The following is an 18330-nucleotide window of genomic DNA, read 5'->3' on the forward strand; positions in this document are numbered from 1 at the left end:
TCGAACGGTCCTCATGATATAGTAAACTCTTAATACAAAATATAAAACTAATATTAAATATTGTAATTAAAACATCAGATTTGTTCAAATGTTCAAGTCAGAATAATAAAAAGACAACTAAAGAAAATAAGTTCTAGGATTGTGGTGGCATAGAGTTTTGGGACATCATTGATTGCCATTGTTCAAACATCTTTTGGGATTGAATCTTCAACTTCTTCTCTATGTTTTGTTCTAATCTTGCCTCTGTGTCCGTTGCCTGATTTAATTGAATCCGCAACTCTTTTTACTTGGACCACAAATTCTCGGGAGTTGTTATTCGATCTGACTTGAATAAAGGATAATGATGTTGAGGAAGGTTTCATGCAACATCATAAGCCCCTAAAATATCCAGAACATGATCCAAGAACCTGAGAAAAGATTTGAACATCGTTCACAGATGATTCATCAGATGGAGCCGCAACAGTTTTCTTAAGTGATACCATCTTGTCATATAAAAAAATCATTAGATATAGTATAAATAACGAAAATACTATTAGACAATACAAATAAAAAATTTAAACTTACATAATTTGCTTCTATTTCGGGATTGGTCCAAACACCATCACGGTTTGTATGTGATTTAGCATACAATTGAGTCAGATTATAGTTAGAAAGAATTTCTTCTTCTTGCAAAAGGAAAATTTATTCTTCAATCAGAAATTTTGATATGTTAATATTTAACGGGAACTAGTATAACGTTATCAATTTTTTAGATAGTCGATGAAAAGATCGAGAACCTGTATGATAGTGTATCGTTAAATTTGCTCTATTTGCTTTGTTTACAGTACTCCGTTGCTAAAAAAAAATCATTATTACTATATTTGTGTAATACATCTATCATATACTATAAAGAAAGATAGCAATGAAATTACCTGATATGCGGGATCTTCAAACATATCACAAAAATTCTCCCATTTGTTTGGTGACATTTCTTGGGATGGATTTTGACAAGCCTATGTTGCACTACTGAACTTGTGATAGTGTGTGCATGACATCTACCTTTGTAACTTTGGAATGCATTGGACATCAACTCCTCAATCGTTAGTCGATCATCTCGTTGACCAAAATTAAGTTTAAACTCATAATTGAAAAAATTATAAATGATTGGTCTAAATACAAACTAATTATGAATTAACATGTTATAAAATTGTTTTCTAAGTAACTTATTACCAGGCAATGATTTTTGCTGTGATCTTTCACGTCTTGGAAAAATTTAGCCTAGGAGGATGTAGCCACCAGTGCATATTTGCGAGTAAGGGTACCAACCTAAGAAGCAGGCCAAGCAGCCGAATGCCCAGAGCCACCGGTTTGATCATCAGGAATATCAACTTTAATTCTTTCCACTTTCCTTATTTTCTCTATGCTGACACCCTTAGTAGTACCTCGACCTCGACGATGACTTACAATAGCTGTACAGTAATTCAAGCACATAATATCAAAAACATTATTTTATTTTTAAAACATTAATACTTAAATCATCACATAAAATCAAGTTTATTTTGGTAAAATACCTTGTTCTGAGTCTGGTGCTGTTGGCCCACCATTCATGGCTGGCGAACCAATTGGGGAGTTGATAATGGATGGAGATGGCACACGAGTTGCTTTGCATTTGGGTGGCATATCTGTTTTAAACCGTAATAAATTACTATTCGTAAAAATGTTATTATATTTATAACAACAATACTTTACGAAATTTAATTTCATTCACTATTAGTTTTGCTGGACCTGTCACCCTCATCCCCACTAGACACTTCAATTGGCTCATGTTCTTCTGACAATCCACCCTCAATTACTTCTGGTTCAACATCTTCTCTATGCAATGAAACCATGTCATATTGGCTGAGATAAACAAATAGATTGATGCCTGATTTGTTTTCTTGATATGCTTCTTCATTTGTTGGACCATCAAATTGTTCATGTTGTTCATTTGCCACTGGAATGTAATCAAATACATTTCTTGGTGCAAACTTCTATACTACTCGCCGTGGGTTTCCGTACTCTAGATTATCTAAATAAAAAACTTGATTTGCTTGGAAAGCGAGAACGAAAGAATCTTCCTCATACCATTTGTGAGATGTATTATACTCAAAATATTCATCATTACGCACTCCCAACCTAAGATTTGAGACATCCTACCATTTACATTTAAACAATTAGACCATATGTCCCCCATGTACTTTAACCTAATGATATCTTCAACAACTCCGTAGGAGTCAATGTTATCCTCTCCGTGGCTTTCTTTGGCTACGACCCCACAATTTTGAATTTTTCTATATCGTTCTCTATCAGCCGTGTGAGATCTATATCCCTGCACCAAACATCTTGAGTATTGGATGGCCCACCTGGACGGACCATGTGCCAAAGCATACAGTTCACTTGAGATTTCTTTTGAATTATCACTATATTTCGATGCAACCTACATCAATAAATTTTATTCCAGTTATATCAATGTTAGATGGCAAAAAATCTATTTTAGTGGTATGAAATTCGTATATAGTAAGAAATTTTCATGGTGATATTGTTTGTTCAAACCACAAGGCGAACTCATCTTCATGCTTCTTTTCTACGTCAATTACACCATCCAGGTGAAGTAGTTGTATATGTTCGTTGTGCATGTTCAAGTTAACAACTAATTTGTATCAAGTTATATTATATTCCATGTATTTTAATTTATTTTGATACGCAGAGTCATCACTAACCTCAAGTATTTGTCAATCTGTGCGTAGTTATTCAATACATACCATCGGGCTCTATCGAACTTTCGTCCAAATAGGTCGTATCCCCTTATGGGACGTATGGTTTGAAAAAAATGTAGAAAATGATGATGACACTCCCATTTGTCCACCTTCATAATTTCGGTCCGGTCTCGTGAATCTGGTATCAACTCCACGAAAATACATAGAAAAAATGTATGCCATTCATTATCAATGTATGACTCTACAATTGAACCTTCTGGATGAGCTTTATTCCTCATGGATTGATTAAGTTTTTTAAAAAATCGTTCAATAGGATACATCCATTTATACTGGACCAGGCCAGCAACTAAAGCCTCACGAGACAGGTGTACAACCAAATGAACCATTATATCAAAGAATGAAGGTGGATACAACTCTCCAATTTGCACAATATCGGTGCAATGTCAGCTTCCACCTTTACTAATGCATCAACTTTTAACGTTCTACTGCAAATGTCCCTGAAAAATCTAGCTAATTCTGTTAGAGTTATACGAACATCTAGAGTAAGCTTTCCACGCACACCAATTGGAAACAAACGTGCAAAAATACATGACAATCATGCTTTCTTACACATCTTGACATGTTAAAGCTTAGCCATTAGGTAATTTGATTGTCATGAACCACTCACATAATTTTTTCTTTCATCATTTGATAGTGTATACCATCCAAGAGGCATATAAATTTTCATTCGAATGGGTATAGATTCCATAAATTTGGCGACAAGTTTCCCCCATAAACGAGCCCCATCCTTTCTGTTCAACTTAACCTATCATGCAGTATAGTCTCTGCTCGAACACAATGCTAGACCGTTCGAATGGAGTAAATATTTCCTCCAAATATATAGTATACTAATATATAGTATAGTATATATAACTACTAGTATAACTATATTATACCATATATTAGTATATACTATAGTACTATATATTAGTATTATAACTACTATTATACTATATTACTATAGTATTATAACTACACATTATAATACTATAGTTATACTATATATTAGTATATACTAAAGTAGTATATATATATATATATATATAAATATTATACTACTATATCTAGTATATATATGTTTAATGATAGTTAAGTATGTAATTATATAGTATACTTATATAGCCATTCGAACAGAGTATTGGACCATTCGAACGGATCGGGATCATTGAAAAAATGAGAAGTTTCATAAATTCACCTGTTTGAACAGAGTCGTACATGGTTCGAACGGCTAAACTCTCTATTTGAATGTTGAAATTTCTATTTGAATAGAATAAATTAATAGATAGCCCGTTTGAACTGGATAATATGCATATGAATGTGACTGCTCGATACAAAATACCCAATTAGAATGTCAAACGGTTTACATTCGCATAACGCTGCTCGAAGCCCATTCTTTGTCGTACGCCAGTCATCGCGACCAACTCTATCGTAACCAGGCTGTTTTCGGCCTTCTAAGAGGTATGGGCCCTTCACTTGAATGTATTGCTCGTATTTTTAGCTTATATGGACTTGAAAAGGGGGTCAAATTTTGAATCCAATCCGACCCGTTTTTGGTGTTTTCCTGCTGCCACACGCAGTATTTGGCTGTAGAAATGATGGAGTGAAGTCTAGGCTTCACTCCATGTTAATTCAGTTCGATTAAAACCAGGATTCTTCAAGAATCCTTGGTTTCCACGTTCGGTGTTGAGTCGACTCAGCCACCAATTTCATGGATAATCACGTTCGAACGGCTTCAAACCTGTTCGAACGTAAATTTGCCAAACAACCATTTTAGAGTTCAAGCGTGAAAGAACATGTTCGAACGTTAAAAATTGATCTAACAATCCATTTGAATAGGTTTGGCACTCTGTTTGAATGTAACATTTATGTTGTTCAAAAGTCATAGGATTTATATTGTTTGAACAACATATTTATTCGTTTGAATGGGAAGTAAATGTTCGAACAAGTTAAAATATAGTTGGAATGGTTATATCCCATTCGAATACTGGTTGATATTGTTCGAATGGTATTATTTAGCGTTTGGATTAAATACCTGATCGTTTGAACAAATTTGTTCCTGTTCGAACATAATTGTTTATATTCGAACATCACAACATATAATATAATTAGAACTTTATATTTTATTTATATTCGTTGTGGTTTTATGTGTGATACCCCATATGATAAGGATAAGGGTAGGTGGTGTACGAGATCCTACATTGCTTGGGAATGAGAAGTTCTTGCTCTTTATAAGGTTCCAATGGGGCTCCAACTATATCATTGACTAGTCATTTTGGAGTATAGGTCATGTGGTTTGGGCTTTTCATTGGGGTGTTACAAATGGTATAAGAGTCTATCCCAACCAGAAATATAGGAATTGAGCCATGCCTCCTACAACAGACAAGCCCGACGAGGACGTCAGGAATTTAAGGGGAGAGATTGTGATACCTCATATGATAAGGATAATGGTAGGTGGTGAATGAGATCCCACACTGCTTGGGAAGGAAAAATTCTTACTCTTTATAAGGTGTCAATGAGACTCCAATTGTATCATTAAATAATCATTTTGGAGTATAAGCCATGTGATTTGGGCCTTCCAATGCGGCGTTACAAACGGTATCAGAGTTTATCCCAACCAGAAATGTGGGACTTGAGCCGTGTCACCTATGACGGACTGGCCTGAAGAGGATGTCAGGAATTTAAGGGGGGTAGATTGTGATACCCCATATTATAAGGATAAGAGTAGGTGGTGTATGACATCCTACATTGCTTGGGAATAAGAAGTTCTTGCTCTTTATAAAGGTTCCAATGTGGCTCAAATTATATCATTGACAAGTTTTTTTGGAGTATAGACCATGTGGTTTGGGCCTTCCATTGGGGTGTTACATTATGAACAATGAACTAATGGCAAACATGGGAAGAAAACGTGGGAGAGAGGGCCAACCTAGCAATGAAGCTAGTGAGAGGTGGAGGCCAATACTGGTAGAGCGAGAGATCATTATAGATGACTTCCGCGATTTTGTGTGGGATGGATGAAGCCTCTTTCTATTATAAGCAATAAAGGATGGGGCCCGATTTGTCAACAGAGGGGTGTGACTTGTCTAGACATGGTCAGTGAGTTTTATTAGGCCATGGGTCAAATGGAGGCCAATGAGGAGTCCTTCATGTTTACCATTTAGGGAGTGAGTGTTACTATCTTAGCAGACATTATTGCTGATTTTCTTGGGATCCCACATGAGCTTGGTGTATACCCTGCACAAAAACCGGCTGTAAGGATAGATGGTGAGGATGCCATCGAGGATGAGGCTCTAGCAGATGATGGACCCACACACGATGAGATTCATCAATTGTGACGATTCGACTCCTCTATATGATGGCAGCAAGGTGATCAAGCAGGTAGCTTGTTTCTCATTTTTTCGAATGCTGAATTTAATTGTTTCCCATAATATTGATCTGATGAAACACAAGACTGACTTCGGCATCAAACGAGCTTGATTTATGTTATAGATAGCACAAAGAGAGCCAATTGATCTGCCTTTATACTTCCTCCTCCGCATCCGATTAGAGTCACGGTATTTGAGTGGAGGTAGTATACCGTATGCATTGATGATTTCTAATCTCCTAGTCCAATTGAGGGTTAATGTGCTAATGATGGAGCAGAGGCAACCACATATCAGACCCCTTAACAAGATCACCTTCAGCAAGAGCGAGTGCTACTTGTAGAATGCTAGAATTAATGTTCCAGCGGCACAAGATAGTGGCATAGAGCGTGATCCAGCTTCTACTGATGCCAATGTTGATAGATAGGTTGCAGTGGCTACTAGCACTGAGATACAATCCCTGCTCAAGGAGCATGTGATACTTTTGATCCAGGACATGAAGTGGATCGTGGAGAGGATCACTGTGCCCATCATGGTTTGATTGTAAGAGATTGATGGACGCATTACTGTCATCTAGGAGGACCTGTATAATCTTCCACAATAGTTTTATTATTTATTTATTTTTTTGTATTGTATCGAACGTTGTTGATTTAATTACTATATCATTTTTATTTATTATATATAGCTAGATTATTTATTGTCAAAAATAATTTTCCTTATTTTATTTACCGTTCATGATAATATAAAAAATTACACTCCCTGGAAGGTAATATTTTTTAATTACAAATTCTTATTTACCACATTAAAACCGATTAATTAATTTCTAAATTAATTATATAAAATTCTTAGGAATGTGAAATATTTTAATTTACTATAAATAATAACAAACCCCTACAGGTAGATTTTTTTTTCTTTTGAAAATGATAACTAATAAACCCAAATAATATTTATTTTTAAAATATTTGAATGCCTTTCAATAAATTTCTATAATTAAATAGTACCGTTTGAACTACTATTATGAGCATTTGAACGGTTTATAGATCCGTTCGAACATAAAAGTACCGTTCGAACTATGTTGCAACCATCCCCGCTAGATTTATTTATATCTTCCCACCAAAAAGTTGGTTCGAATGATTAAATATAGCATTCGAACAAGATCTAACTTTCCCCGAGCACAACTGTGTATACATTTCCGCCACGACTATTATTCGAACAATTATGTCGACATTCGAATGTGAATTAAAATACTATTCAAACTTGTATTGGAGTGTTCAAACACTATATCAACATCCCCGCCAGATTTATTTATAACTTTCCACCAAAACTTCAGTTCGAATGATTAAATATCTTGTTCAAACAATTTCGAACTTTCCCAAGCACAATTGTATATATTTTCCTGTCACGACTATTATTCGAACAATTATGTAACCATTCGAACGATCATTAAATTATGTTCGAACGTTTTTGTTAACGTTCGAAACGCTTTCTTTTTTTGGGACTTTATATTTCATCATAGAAAGTCTAGTTCGAACATATATTTCTCTATTCGAACGCATTAAAAACCGCATCCATGTTTTGAGACGAAATTTAATTTTTGTCCCAAATAAGTACTTTTAGGGACAAAATTTAATTTGTCCCTAAAAGATTTCGTCTCTAAGACCAATGTTGTTGCAGTCGAAATTTAATTTTTATCTCAAATAAGTACTTTTAGGGAGGAAATTTAATTTGTCCCTAAAAGATTTCGTCTCTAAGACCAATCTCGTTTCCTATTCAGTTGACAATACATGTAAATTTTACAAAGCATATTCTGAATGCTCATCCAAGATTCTGCAACATGCAGGAGCGTAATCATGTTGGGAAAGCAAACAATCAGAAAAATCCAAAAACTAAATACATATGCAGCGCAATAGGACAGACGGCTGGATAATATGCGAATAAATAGCCTATATAGTAAAACAACATGCTAAGTAACGAAGAATGAATATGATCCTCAATATCTTAATTGACGTTTTTTCCGCGAACGAACAAGCTGTCATTCACGAGTGGGATATTCTGCTCGAATATCTTTTTGTACTCTCGAAATCTTCATAAACAAAAAAGAAACAGCGAAACATTGTTAATTTCTTCAATAATGCACCCATAATTTGTTGTTATAAGACGTACAACGGAAATGCATGCCAACTCAATCATAAACACAAAGAAACATATATACAACATGAACCACGAAAACTATGATCTATCTTTCCCTGACCAACCTGTGGTCGATCTCTACCTTCCGATTTGGGCAAATCTACCGGCCTTTCTGTCGAAGCCGGCCTTCATTTGGGTCGAAGATGATAATGATCACTCGAACCATGCACAAAACTGTACAACTCTCACCTATGCTCAACTCCATGATTCTGTGCAGTCTATTTCTTCTCAGCTATTGATTCCTTTGCAGAGAGGTGACACTGTTGTAATCTTATGCTCACCCGGACTTGAACTCGTTGAGTTCCTCTTTGGGTGCCAAAGGGCTGGCCTTCTTACTGTGCCCATTTTCCCACCAGACCCTTCTTTTGCTAAAGAAAACTATCACCATCTTGTAAGGGTTCTCAGCCAAACAAGGCCTAAAGCTGCTATAGCGCACCGAGATTACATTGCAAGTGTTCAACGTTACGTTTCTTCATCCTCCATTGACAAGAAGCTTGCCCAGATGTTGCTAAGCCTCAAGTGGATTTCCACAGACGATATCAAAGATAAAAGTTCAGATTCAAAATGGTCTTCTTCAGGGTATAATGGCTGTCAACCAGATGAGGTGTATTTAGTTCAGTACACTTCTGGTGCAACTGGGATCCCGAAGCCAGTGCTTGTCACGGCAGGATCTGCTGCTCACAATGTAAGGACAGCGAGGAAAGCCTACGATCTTCATCCAAATAGTATGATTGTCTCCTGGCTGCCTCAATACCATGATTGTGGCCTTATGTTTCTGTTGTTGACCATAGTTTCCGGTGCAACATGTGTGTTATCATCACCTGGCGCTTTTGTTAAAAGGCCAAGGCTATGGCTCGAGCTGATTTCAGAGTTCAAAGCAACATGTACTCCAGTTCCATCTTTCACGTTGCCACTTGTGGTTAAGCGCGGTGGGATGGACAAAGGAAGCCAACCCATTAATCTATGGAGTTTGAGGAACTTAATCATCATTAACGAACCCATTTACAGGGCGTCAGTTGACGAGTTTGTCGATGTATTCAAGCCTTTTGGGTTAAGCCCGTCATGTATTGCTCCATCGTATGGTTTAGCAGAGAATTGCACCTTCGTTTCAACGGCGTGGAAAGGCAATAATGGCAATTCTCCAATGTTTCCAAACATTCTAACCCACAACAAGCTTCTGCCTGCTGCAAGATTGGCTTTAAGGTGTGAAGATGAAGAGGAGGACATGGACATTATTGTCATGAATGAAGAGACATATGAGCCAGTCGAGGATGGTATCGAAGGAGAGATCTGGGTTTCATCCCCCAGCAATGCCTCCGGCTACCTCGGCCACCCATTCTTAACTCGCAAGGTGTTTCAAGGGAGACTCAATAGTAGGAATAGCAAGTGCTTTGTAAGAACAGGCGATCGAGGCATTGTCATAGGAGAAGAGAGGTATCTCTTTGTGACAGGCAGATGTTCAGACGTGATTAAGCTACATAATACTCTTGAAATCCATCCTCATTACTTAGAGACTACAGCTTACAATAGTTGCCCGAAGTTTCTCAGAGGAGGTTGCCTTGCAGCATTCGAGATCTCAGACACAGTTGTTCTTGTTGCTGAGTTGCAGAGAGCTGAACATGATGTTAGGTTTTTGAGAAGATTATGTGAAGGAATCAGGAAAAGAGTTTTGGAGGAAGAGAAGGTTGAACTTGGATATGTGGTTCTAGTTAGAAGTGGGAGTCTTCCAAAAACTACTTCAGGCAAAATACAAAGATGGGCAGCTAAGGATAAGCTCATGGAAGCCAAAATGAGTATTGTAATGGACATTCAATATGGAGAGTGCAGCAGCTTTTTGCTAGCAGGAGCTCATGAAACTAAGGAGAGATTTGAAGGGAGAGGAAGAGAACATGAGAAGAGAGAAGTGGCAACTGGAAAGAGTGAGGAGATTTTTCACTCACTGTCGAGCAGTAGGCCGCCAAGTCGTCCCTCTTTGCTTTCTCTCCTATGAGAGCATTTCTCTCCTATGATTGTACTTAGCTTATTATCTTCTATATGAAACTTATAAATATGAATAAAGGATATGCATTGCTAGCTTCTGTATACTGAATTCTATCTCTCCACCATTTCCTTTTCATTCACATTTTTTGTTGATAAATGCTAGGTCTATAGAGATAATTACTTAAACGAAACTTATAAACTAACGTAATTTGACATGATGTAATCGATTATAAAGCTAATTCTATTTCAATAAAGTAAAATTGATGTATGATATCGAGATACACCAATTTGAAAAGTAATTTTTTGTAATACCTCTTTTTAAACTTAACATTATATTCTCTTCTACACCTACACTACTTACAAATTAGAGAATGTTGCGCAACGTCCATTAGTGTTTGCAAAGGGTTGATTTTTCTTTATAAAATGGGTGTTCACCTGGTGAAAGAAAGAAAGACCATAACTTGTATCGATCCAATTTCACCAAGAGCCCTATTGAAAGTTAGAAAGCTACTATACCTTAGCCTAGAGGAACGCCAATAGTTTCTTGTAATGATAGCCCTGGTCTATTGAAAGCCTGCTGGCCCCATCATAAGTCATAAACTTGTGGACATTAATAAGGGGTTGCAGTAAGAGAAAACTGGGGGAGTGGTCCGGTGAAGAGCAGCCCTCCAATAGCCTTGTGCCACATAAGAGGTTTATTGTGTTTATTTTACATTTGCATACACTCGATCAGAGAATCCATACATCCCTCCCTCACTCTTTGTTTTCCATGCCTCCCTCCACACTTCTCCCACTCTATCCCCGACGAACGAAGATCTCAACACACTCATCTCATACGATGCTTGACCCAGACAATGGCGGAGCACAACCCATACAGTGACAGAGACCCAGACAGTGACGGCGCTTGACCCGTGCTGTGTATTTCTCATCTTTCTCTCTCAGTAATCTCTATCTCCATCTTTGAAAATTTTCAATTTTGTTTATTTTTTATTTTTTAATCTTCTTTCCTATAGGATTTCTCTTAATCTGGTTTCAAGGAGTTCGATTTATCAATTTTTATTATTGACGGGAAGCCTAATTAATTGTAAATTATTGGTACCTAATGGCACTTGAAAGTTTTTTTGGGTCTTTTTGGTGTGAAACCATAAGTTGCTGACTGGGGTGGTGCGAAATCTGTGGCCGACGGTGGTGCTAAATTCGTGTGGGTCAGGTGGTTTGAAAATTTTCTTGCTTGGTAACAGATGGCCGGCGTCGGAATGAGATAGTGGCAGTAGAACTGAGCTTCGTCTTGGGCAACGGGCTTGGTGGCGGTGCACTGAGGTGGCCTAGAAGTGCTTGGAGACGGAGACAAAATGAGACCTCAGCTTGAAGAACGTGATTTCTGTGACTTGTTTGTGGTCATTCTGTGTGGTGAGGTCTAACTAATTTATTGTGTGTTTGCCTATGTGTCGCCGTGTGAATGGAGAGCTGCTCTTCTCACTTTAATAGCCGGATCACTCCGCAGCAGCTTTCTTGCAGTAAAGCCATTCAGGTGAACAATCTACAGCTAATTAAGCAGTTCATCTCTCTTCCATTGTGGGGGAAGGAATGGATATGGAAAGAGAAAAAAATGTCATATATATCAATGCAAGGAAAGCTTCTGGTTTAAAACTCGAATAATGATATATATAAGCCTCGCACAAATCTTTTATTATTTTATTATTTATTTTTATAACTAGCTTGTGCATTTGGAGTTTGTCCATAGCATTATTCTTAAAACTCACGCGGCTGAAAGAACAGTAACAAGCCTTGGCTAAAACCTTAAATATTTCATTTTCCCAAGTCTCAACTTCAAACCTTGACCAAATTAGCTCCATACACTTCAAAACATCACAATTTCATCATCAATTAACAAATCAACACAAACTAACTTAAAAATTTTCGTCTCCAAGTCATCTCTAAATTAAAGACCGTCGCAAAATGTCTTTTGGGACGAAAATCTTAATTTGAAATGGGACCGACCCATTTGAACTTTTTCAAACAAAATTCTTTTTTGGAGACAAAACGATTTCATCCCAAAATTAAGTTTGAACTGAATATATACTATTCGAACTTACGATTAATTGTTCAAATGGGTTGGTAATTTAATTCAAACGACACGAACTTGATTGCTCTTGTTTGAATGAAATAAGTGTTCGAATGCTTTCTTGTTGTTTGAAGGTTTAAGTTTCTGTTTGAACATAGATAATCTGATTGAGCGTCCATGAACATAGTTCGAATGAAACTTTGGGTTTGAACATTTAGACTGACCAACCATGTTCGAATGGTTGAGTTACCATTCAAATATTGATGGGTTCAGTTTGAACAAATTGTATGCGTTCGAATGCTCACACATGCAAAGTGTTCAAACTTATTAGCAATCCATTTGAACTAGATTGACGATTTCATTTTTATTTGAATAGTTTTTATATTGGTCATTCAAATTGCAGCCGCAAATGTGTTCGAATATAAATAAATAATGATTACCTTCAAATTGAATATTTTCTGTTCAAACGGTAATCAATGGTACAATAAATTACAAATTTAAAATAACAAAACTACATTAAAAGTTATAATTAAAACATCATAATTGTTCAAATGTTGCATTAAAACATCTTGTAAACATAGTACAATAATTCCAAAAGCATCTCCCTTTGCAAGTCTTGTTGTAATTGTTCTCTTAATCCCGCCTCCATATCTCTGCCTGATGTAACTGGTCATCCAACTCTAGTTGCTTTAACTTCAACTATTTGATCCGGCATCTTGCTTCTTCTAAAGTCCCGAAATGTGTTATTCAATCTGCTTTGAGAAGTGGATGAGGTTGAGGAGAAAGGCTCTATGCAACATCCTAAACCCCTCAAATATCCAGAATGTGGTCCAACAATCTAAGGAAAAAATACCAGCATCATTAACAGAGGATTCATCAGATGCAACAGTTTGCAGAAGTCCAACCATCTTCTCCAAAAAAAAAAAAAATCATTACAGGTAGTATAAATAACATAAATATTATTAGGCAATAAAAATGGATTAAACATACATAATTTGCTTCTGCTTCAGGATTTTTCCAAACACCATCGCGATTTGTATATGATTTAGCATACACTTGGGTCAGACTATATTCAGTATGACTACCTTGTTCTTGCAAAAGGAAAATATATGTTACAACTTCAATTACATATGTTGATATATTAATATTTAATGATGACTGGTATAATGTTACCCATTTTTTATACACTATAATAAAACTGTTTATTTATGACCAGTTATTTCCAGTTAAAATGATTATTTCTTGCCAAAATGAGTTTATTATTGTCACAAACAATTATTCTCATATTAAATAATTCATCATAAATGTTCATTTTTCTTGTTGTGATAGTCGATGAAAATATCTAGAACCTGCATGATGGTGTATCTTTAAATTTAATCTATTTGCTTTGTTGATAATACTTTGTTACTATAAGAAAAGAAATAACCTTATTACTATATTTGTTTCATGCATCTAACATAGCATAATGAAAAATAGCAACGAACTTATTTGATATACTAGATCTTCAAACATATCACAAAATTTCTCCCATTTGTCTGGCTGCATGTCTTAGAATGAGTTTTGATACGCCTCTGTTGCATTATTAAACTCTTGATAATGTGCATGACATCTACCTTTGTACCTCCGGAGTGAATTATTCATCAGCTTAACAACCATTACTCACTCCTCTCACTGGCCAAAATCAAGTTTAAACTCATCCTTGAAAGAATTATGAACAATAAGAATAAAAAACCAACTAATTATACATGAAGTAATAATTAAATAAAATTATTTTCTAAGTAAGTTATTACCAGGCAACAAGTTTTTATGTGGTCTTTCACATCTTGGGGAACCTTTGCCCAAGAGGCTGTAGTCATGGGTGCATATGTTTGGGTAAGGGTACCAACATAAGAAGAAAGCCAAGCCGTTGGATCCCCTTGGCTACCGATGTGATCATTAGGCATATCAACTTTAATTTTTCCTGCTTTCCACACTTTTCTCTGGGAGACATCTCTTATAACACCTCAACCTTAGTGATGGCTTACAATAGTTATTCAATAATTCAAGAATATTAGATAAAAAAACTTATTGTTTTAAAAATACTCCTACTTAAATCATCATATAACTTTAAATGATCTAACATACTATGTTCTAGGTCTGGTAATATTGGCTCACCAAGGTGAACCAATTGGAGAGTCCTTAATGAATGGAGTAGGCAAACGAGTTGATTTGCATTTGGGAGGCCTAGTTGTTTAAAATTGTAATAAATTATTATTCTAAAAAATATTCTTATTACCGTAATAATACTTATATATAAGCAACTATCATTCACTATCAGTTTTGTTTGACCACTCGCCCTCATCTTCACTTGACACTTTAGTTGACACATATTTTTTAAAAAAGCCTCCATCAATCACTTCTGGTTCAATATCTTCTCTATGCAGTGTAACTATGTCAAGTTGACAGAGATCAACAAATAAAATTTACTGCCAATTATAGTGCTGACGAGATTAGTGTGAATTTATTCAATTTAAATGGCATATGTATGGAACCAAAAATGTTATTAATCATCTTGTTACATAGCATCAAATTATTAAAAATTATTATTTTTATTTATCTTGTAATCATATAATGTAATATTACAAGATAATTAAAAATTAAAAATTAATAAAATAATAAATAATAGTGGGTTTAAAGCTTTGAGATGTTGGAACAACTGAGTTTTACTCTAGATGATTAGGAATGTTAGCCCAACACCATGAAGACAAAGAAGTCCATTTTGTTTTTGGTGCCGTGGGTTGGCCACTACTTTTCTATCCAATAGAACATTGACTGTGGAAGATATTTCATCAAACATTAAGGTCTCGCTGGATGCTTATATTATTGTATATTTTCAAAAACTTTCAGAATTCTTTCTTAAATATCACTCAAATATAAAACATTAATTTAATTTCTAATTCTCAATTTTTTCATCTAATCATTACTTAATCATTATCCAAACAAAATACAAAAACAATATAATTTTTTCAAATTTCTAAACAAAAATAATATGAAAATTAATATTCAAAGAAGTTTTTAACTTTATAATATTTTTATTCAACTTTTTTTTTTCTCATTTCTCAAAACTTAATAAAACATCTTAACTCAAACCATTTTATTACTCTTCACAAAATTCATGCCTAAGTTTGAGGGGCTTTAAGTGAGAGAATTATGCAGATAAAGTGTAACTTATGACAATTATTGTTGTTTAATGTTGTCTAAAATACTCATATATGTAGCAATAAATTATGTAAAATATATTTATCTCTCTTTCATTTGAGATTCTCAAATTCAAACAGGAATTTAAGGAGATACATTTCTTCAAATTTAAACAAGTAGTTGAGAGAATCTTGATCCATATAAACTTATTACTATACATAAATCACATTTAAAAGTTCTGCTAGTCATATGTGAGGAAAGTAGAGTTGTATTCGAGCAGAGCAAAACTGATCTTTGGCATGCTGAGCTTGGCTCAACTAAAAAAGTTCGAGCTCGACTCGGTAAGCGAAACTCCCAACTCAAGTTCGATCCCGAGCTCAGCTCAAGTTATTGTTTTTTAGTTTTTTGAATAACAATTAATAATTAATAAATTAGATAAATAAAAAATCTAATATTTTTGTACAACTAACAAGTATAACCTATATTAAATTATAAGATTTTAAACATTTATAAATAACTAATATGTAGCTAGTTGATATTTATCCATAATAACAATATATTTTATGCCTACATAAATTATTAATACATACACATAATATGATAGCCTATATCTATTTCATATATGGTTCACACATACTAGCATATGAAATTATTAAATCTTATCTACTAATTATTGTATAAATTATAAAATATAGGTATGAATCATATTCAATATATAGGCATAAGTAATTAGGTTACATATTATATATTTAATTATAAAACTACTATGCTTCTGTTATTAGCTAATACATATATATATATATATATACACATAGTTGGATGCGTATATTTATCAATATATGAATGAGTTTTAATCAAGTTGAGCTAACGAGTCAACTCGAGCATAAACCAGTGGGCATTAACGAGTCTTAGTCGAGTCAAGTAGAGTTTAGTTGGGTATGTGTCATTTACTAATCGAGCGAGTATCTGCTTTCACGGTTGAGTTTTTTTTTTTTACGAGTCGAGTTTAACCGAGCGAGTATCAAGCGAGCTACCGAACAGATTGGTTCATTTATAGCCCTAGAGGAAAGTAAAATGCAACTAGAAATCATAAATTTATTGCCAAATTAGTGCCAATTATAGTGTTGACAAGATTGATCTATATAAACTTATTACCATACATAATCACATTTAAAAGTTCTGCCAATCATATGTGAGGAAAGTAAGGTTGTAATCGAGCTAAGCCAAGCCAAGCCGATCTTTGGCTTGTCGAGCTCGACTCGACTAAAACAGTTTGAACTCAAGATTTTTATTTAACCTTTGTTCGAGTTCGAGTCGGTAAGCTAAACTCCCAACTCGAGTTCGAGCTCGAGCTCAACTCAATTGTTTATTTTTTTTTTAATTTTTTGAATAAGATTTAATAATTAATAAATTAGATAAATAAAAAATTTAATATTTTTGTACAACTAACTAGTGGAACCTATATTAAATTATAAGATTTTAAACAATTATAAATAACTAATATGTAGCTAGTTGATATTTATCCATAATAACAATATATTATATGCCTACATAAATTATTAATACTTACACATAATATGATAGTATATATCTATTTTATAATGGTTCACACATACTAATATATGAAATTATTAAATCTTATCTACTAATTATTGCATAAATTATAAAATATAACTATGAAGCATATTCAATATATAGACATAAGTAATTAGGTTACATATTATATATTTAATTATAAAAGTGATATGCTTATGTTGTTAGCTAATACATATATATATACATAGGTGTATGCCTATATTTATCAATATATGAATGAGCTTTAATTGAGTTGAGCTAACGAGTTGACTTGGGCATAAACTAGCAAACCTTAACGAGCCTCAGTCGAGTCGAGTCAAGCTTATTCAGGTATGTGTAATTTACTAATCGATTGGATATCTACTTTCATGGTCAAGCTTTTTTTTTTACGAGTCGAGTTTGATTCGACTTTAACCGAGTGAGTATTGAGTGGGTTATCAAACATATTAGTTCATTTATAGCCTTAGAGGAAAGTAAAATGCAACTAGTGCTGACGAGATTTGTGTGAATTTATTCAATTTAAATGGCATATGTATGGAACCAAAAATGTTATTAATCATCTTGTTACATAGCATCAAATGTTTAAAAATTATTATTTTTTATTTATCTTGTAATCATATAATGTAATATTACAAGATGATTAAAAATGAATAACTAATAAAATAATAAATACTAGTGGGTTTAAAGCTTTGGGATGTTGGTACATCTGAGCTTTAATCTTGATCACAGCTCAAGAACATTGAACAGAGATGTGTCTTCTGTTGATATTTCTCCCAAGGAGAATCCAGAAAATCTTTCCAGTGTTGCAGAAGGAAGGATCAGAAAGAAACCGGTTTCAAGGGTAAATTTAGATTATACGAGTAAGTTTGAAGGCAGCAAATCATGAGACCAATGATGATGAGGCTCTCATAAGGCGTAAAAATTATCCGTCAAATTTTCTAGCTGCCAATTTTATCTATCATTGTTATTAAAGAGAATCTCTATCATTGTTAATAATGATTATATATGGCTTTCCACTAAATAATGTAGGTTTGCAAATTAGCTATCTATTCTCGAGAAGCAACGTCTTGAAGTACCTCAACATCACTGCATAAATGAGTTGAGAAATACAACCTATATAAAGTACTTTTGACCATTTATGTAATTCAATTGCCATCCTCGAGCTTCATTCTGTAGAACTGATGTAGCAATTAAAAGAACAGTGAACATT

General features: G+C 34.5%; 1 protein-coding gene across 1 annotated transcript; it reads left to right on the plus strand.

The window, feature by feature from the left end:
• The first annotated feature begins 8291 nt into the window (after window positions 1–8291).
• Window positions 8292–10381, plus strand: LOC108991636 (long-chain-fatty-acid--AMP ligase FadD26-like). The gene has a single exon (XM_018965967.2). The coding sequence runs from the start codon at window positions 8304–8306 to the stop codon at window positions 10311–10313; it is 2010 nt and encodes a 669-aa protein (XP_018821512.2). The 5' UTR covers window positions 8292–8303; the 3' UTR covers window positions 10314–10381.
• Window positions 10382–18330: the final 7949 nt, after the last annotated feature.

This window comes from Juglans regia, chromosome 15 (genome assembly GCF_001411555.2).
Source record: "Juglans regia cultivar Chandler chromosome 15, Walnut 2.0, whole genome shotgun sequence".
NCBI classification, from domain to species: domain Eukaryota; kingdom Viridiplantae; phylum Streptophyta; class Magnoliopsida; order Fagales; family Juglandaceae; genus Juglans; species Juglans regia.

Coding starts and splice junctions, on each gene's coding strand:
- LOC108991636 (XM_018965967.2), top strand. CDS start 8,304: ATGCATGCCAACTCAATCATAAACACAAAGAAACATATATACAACATG.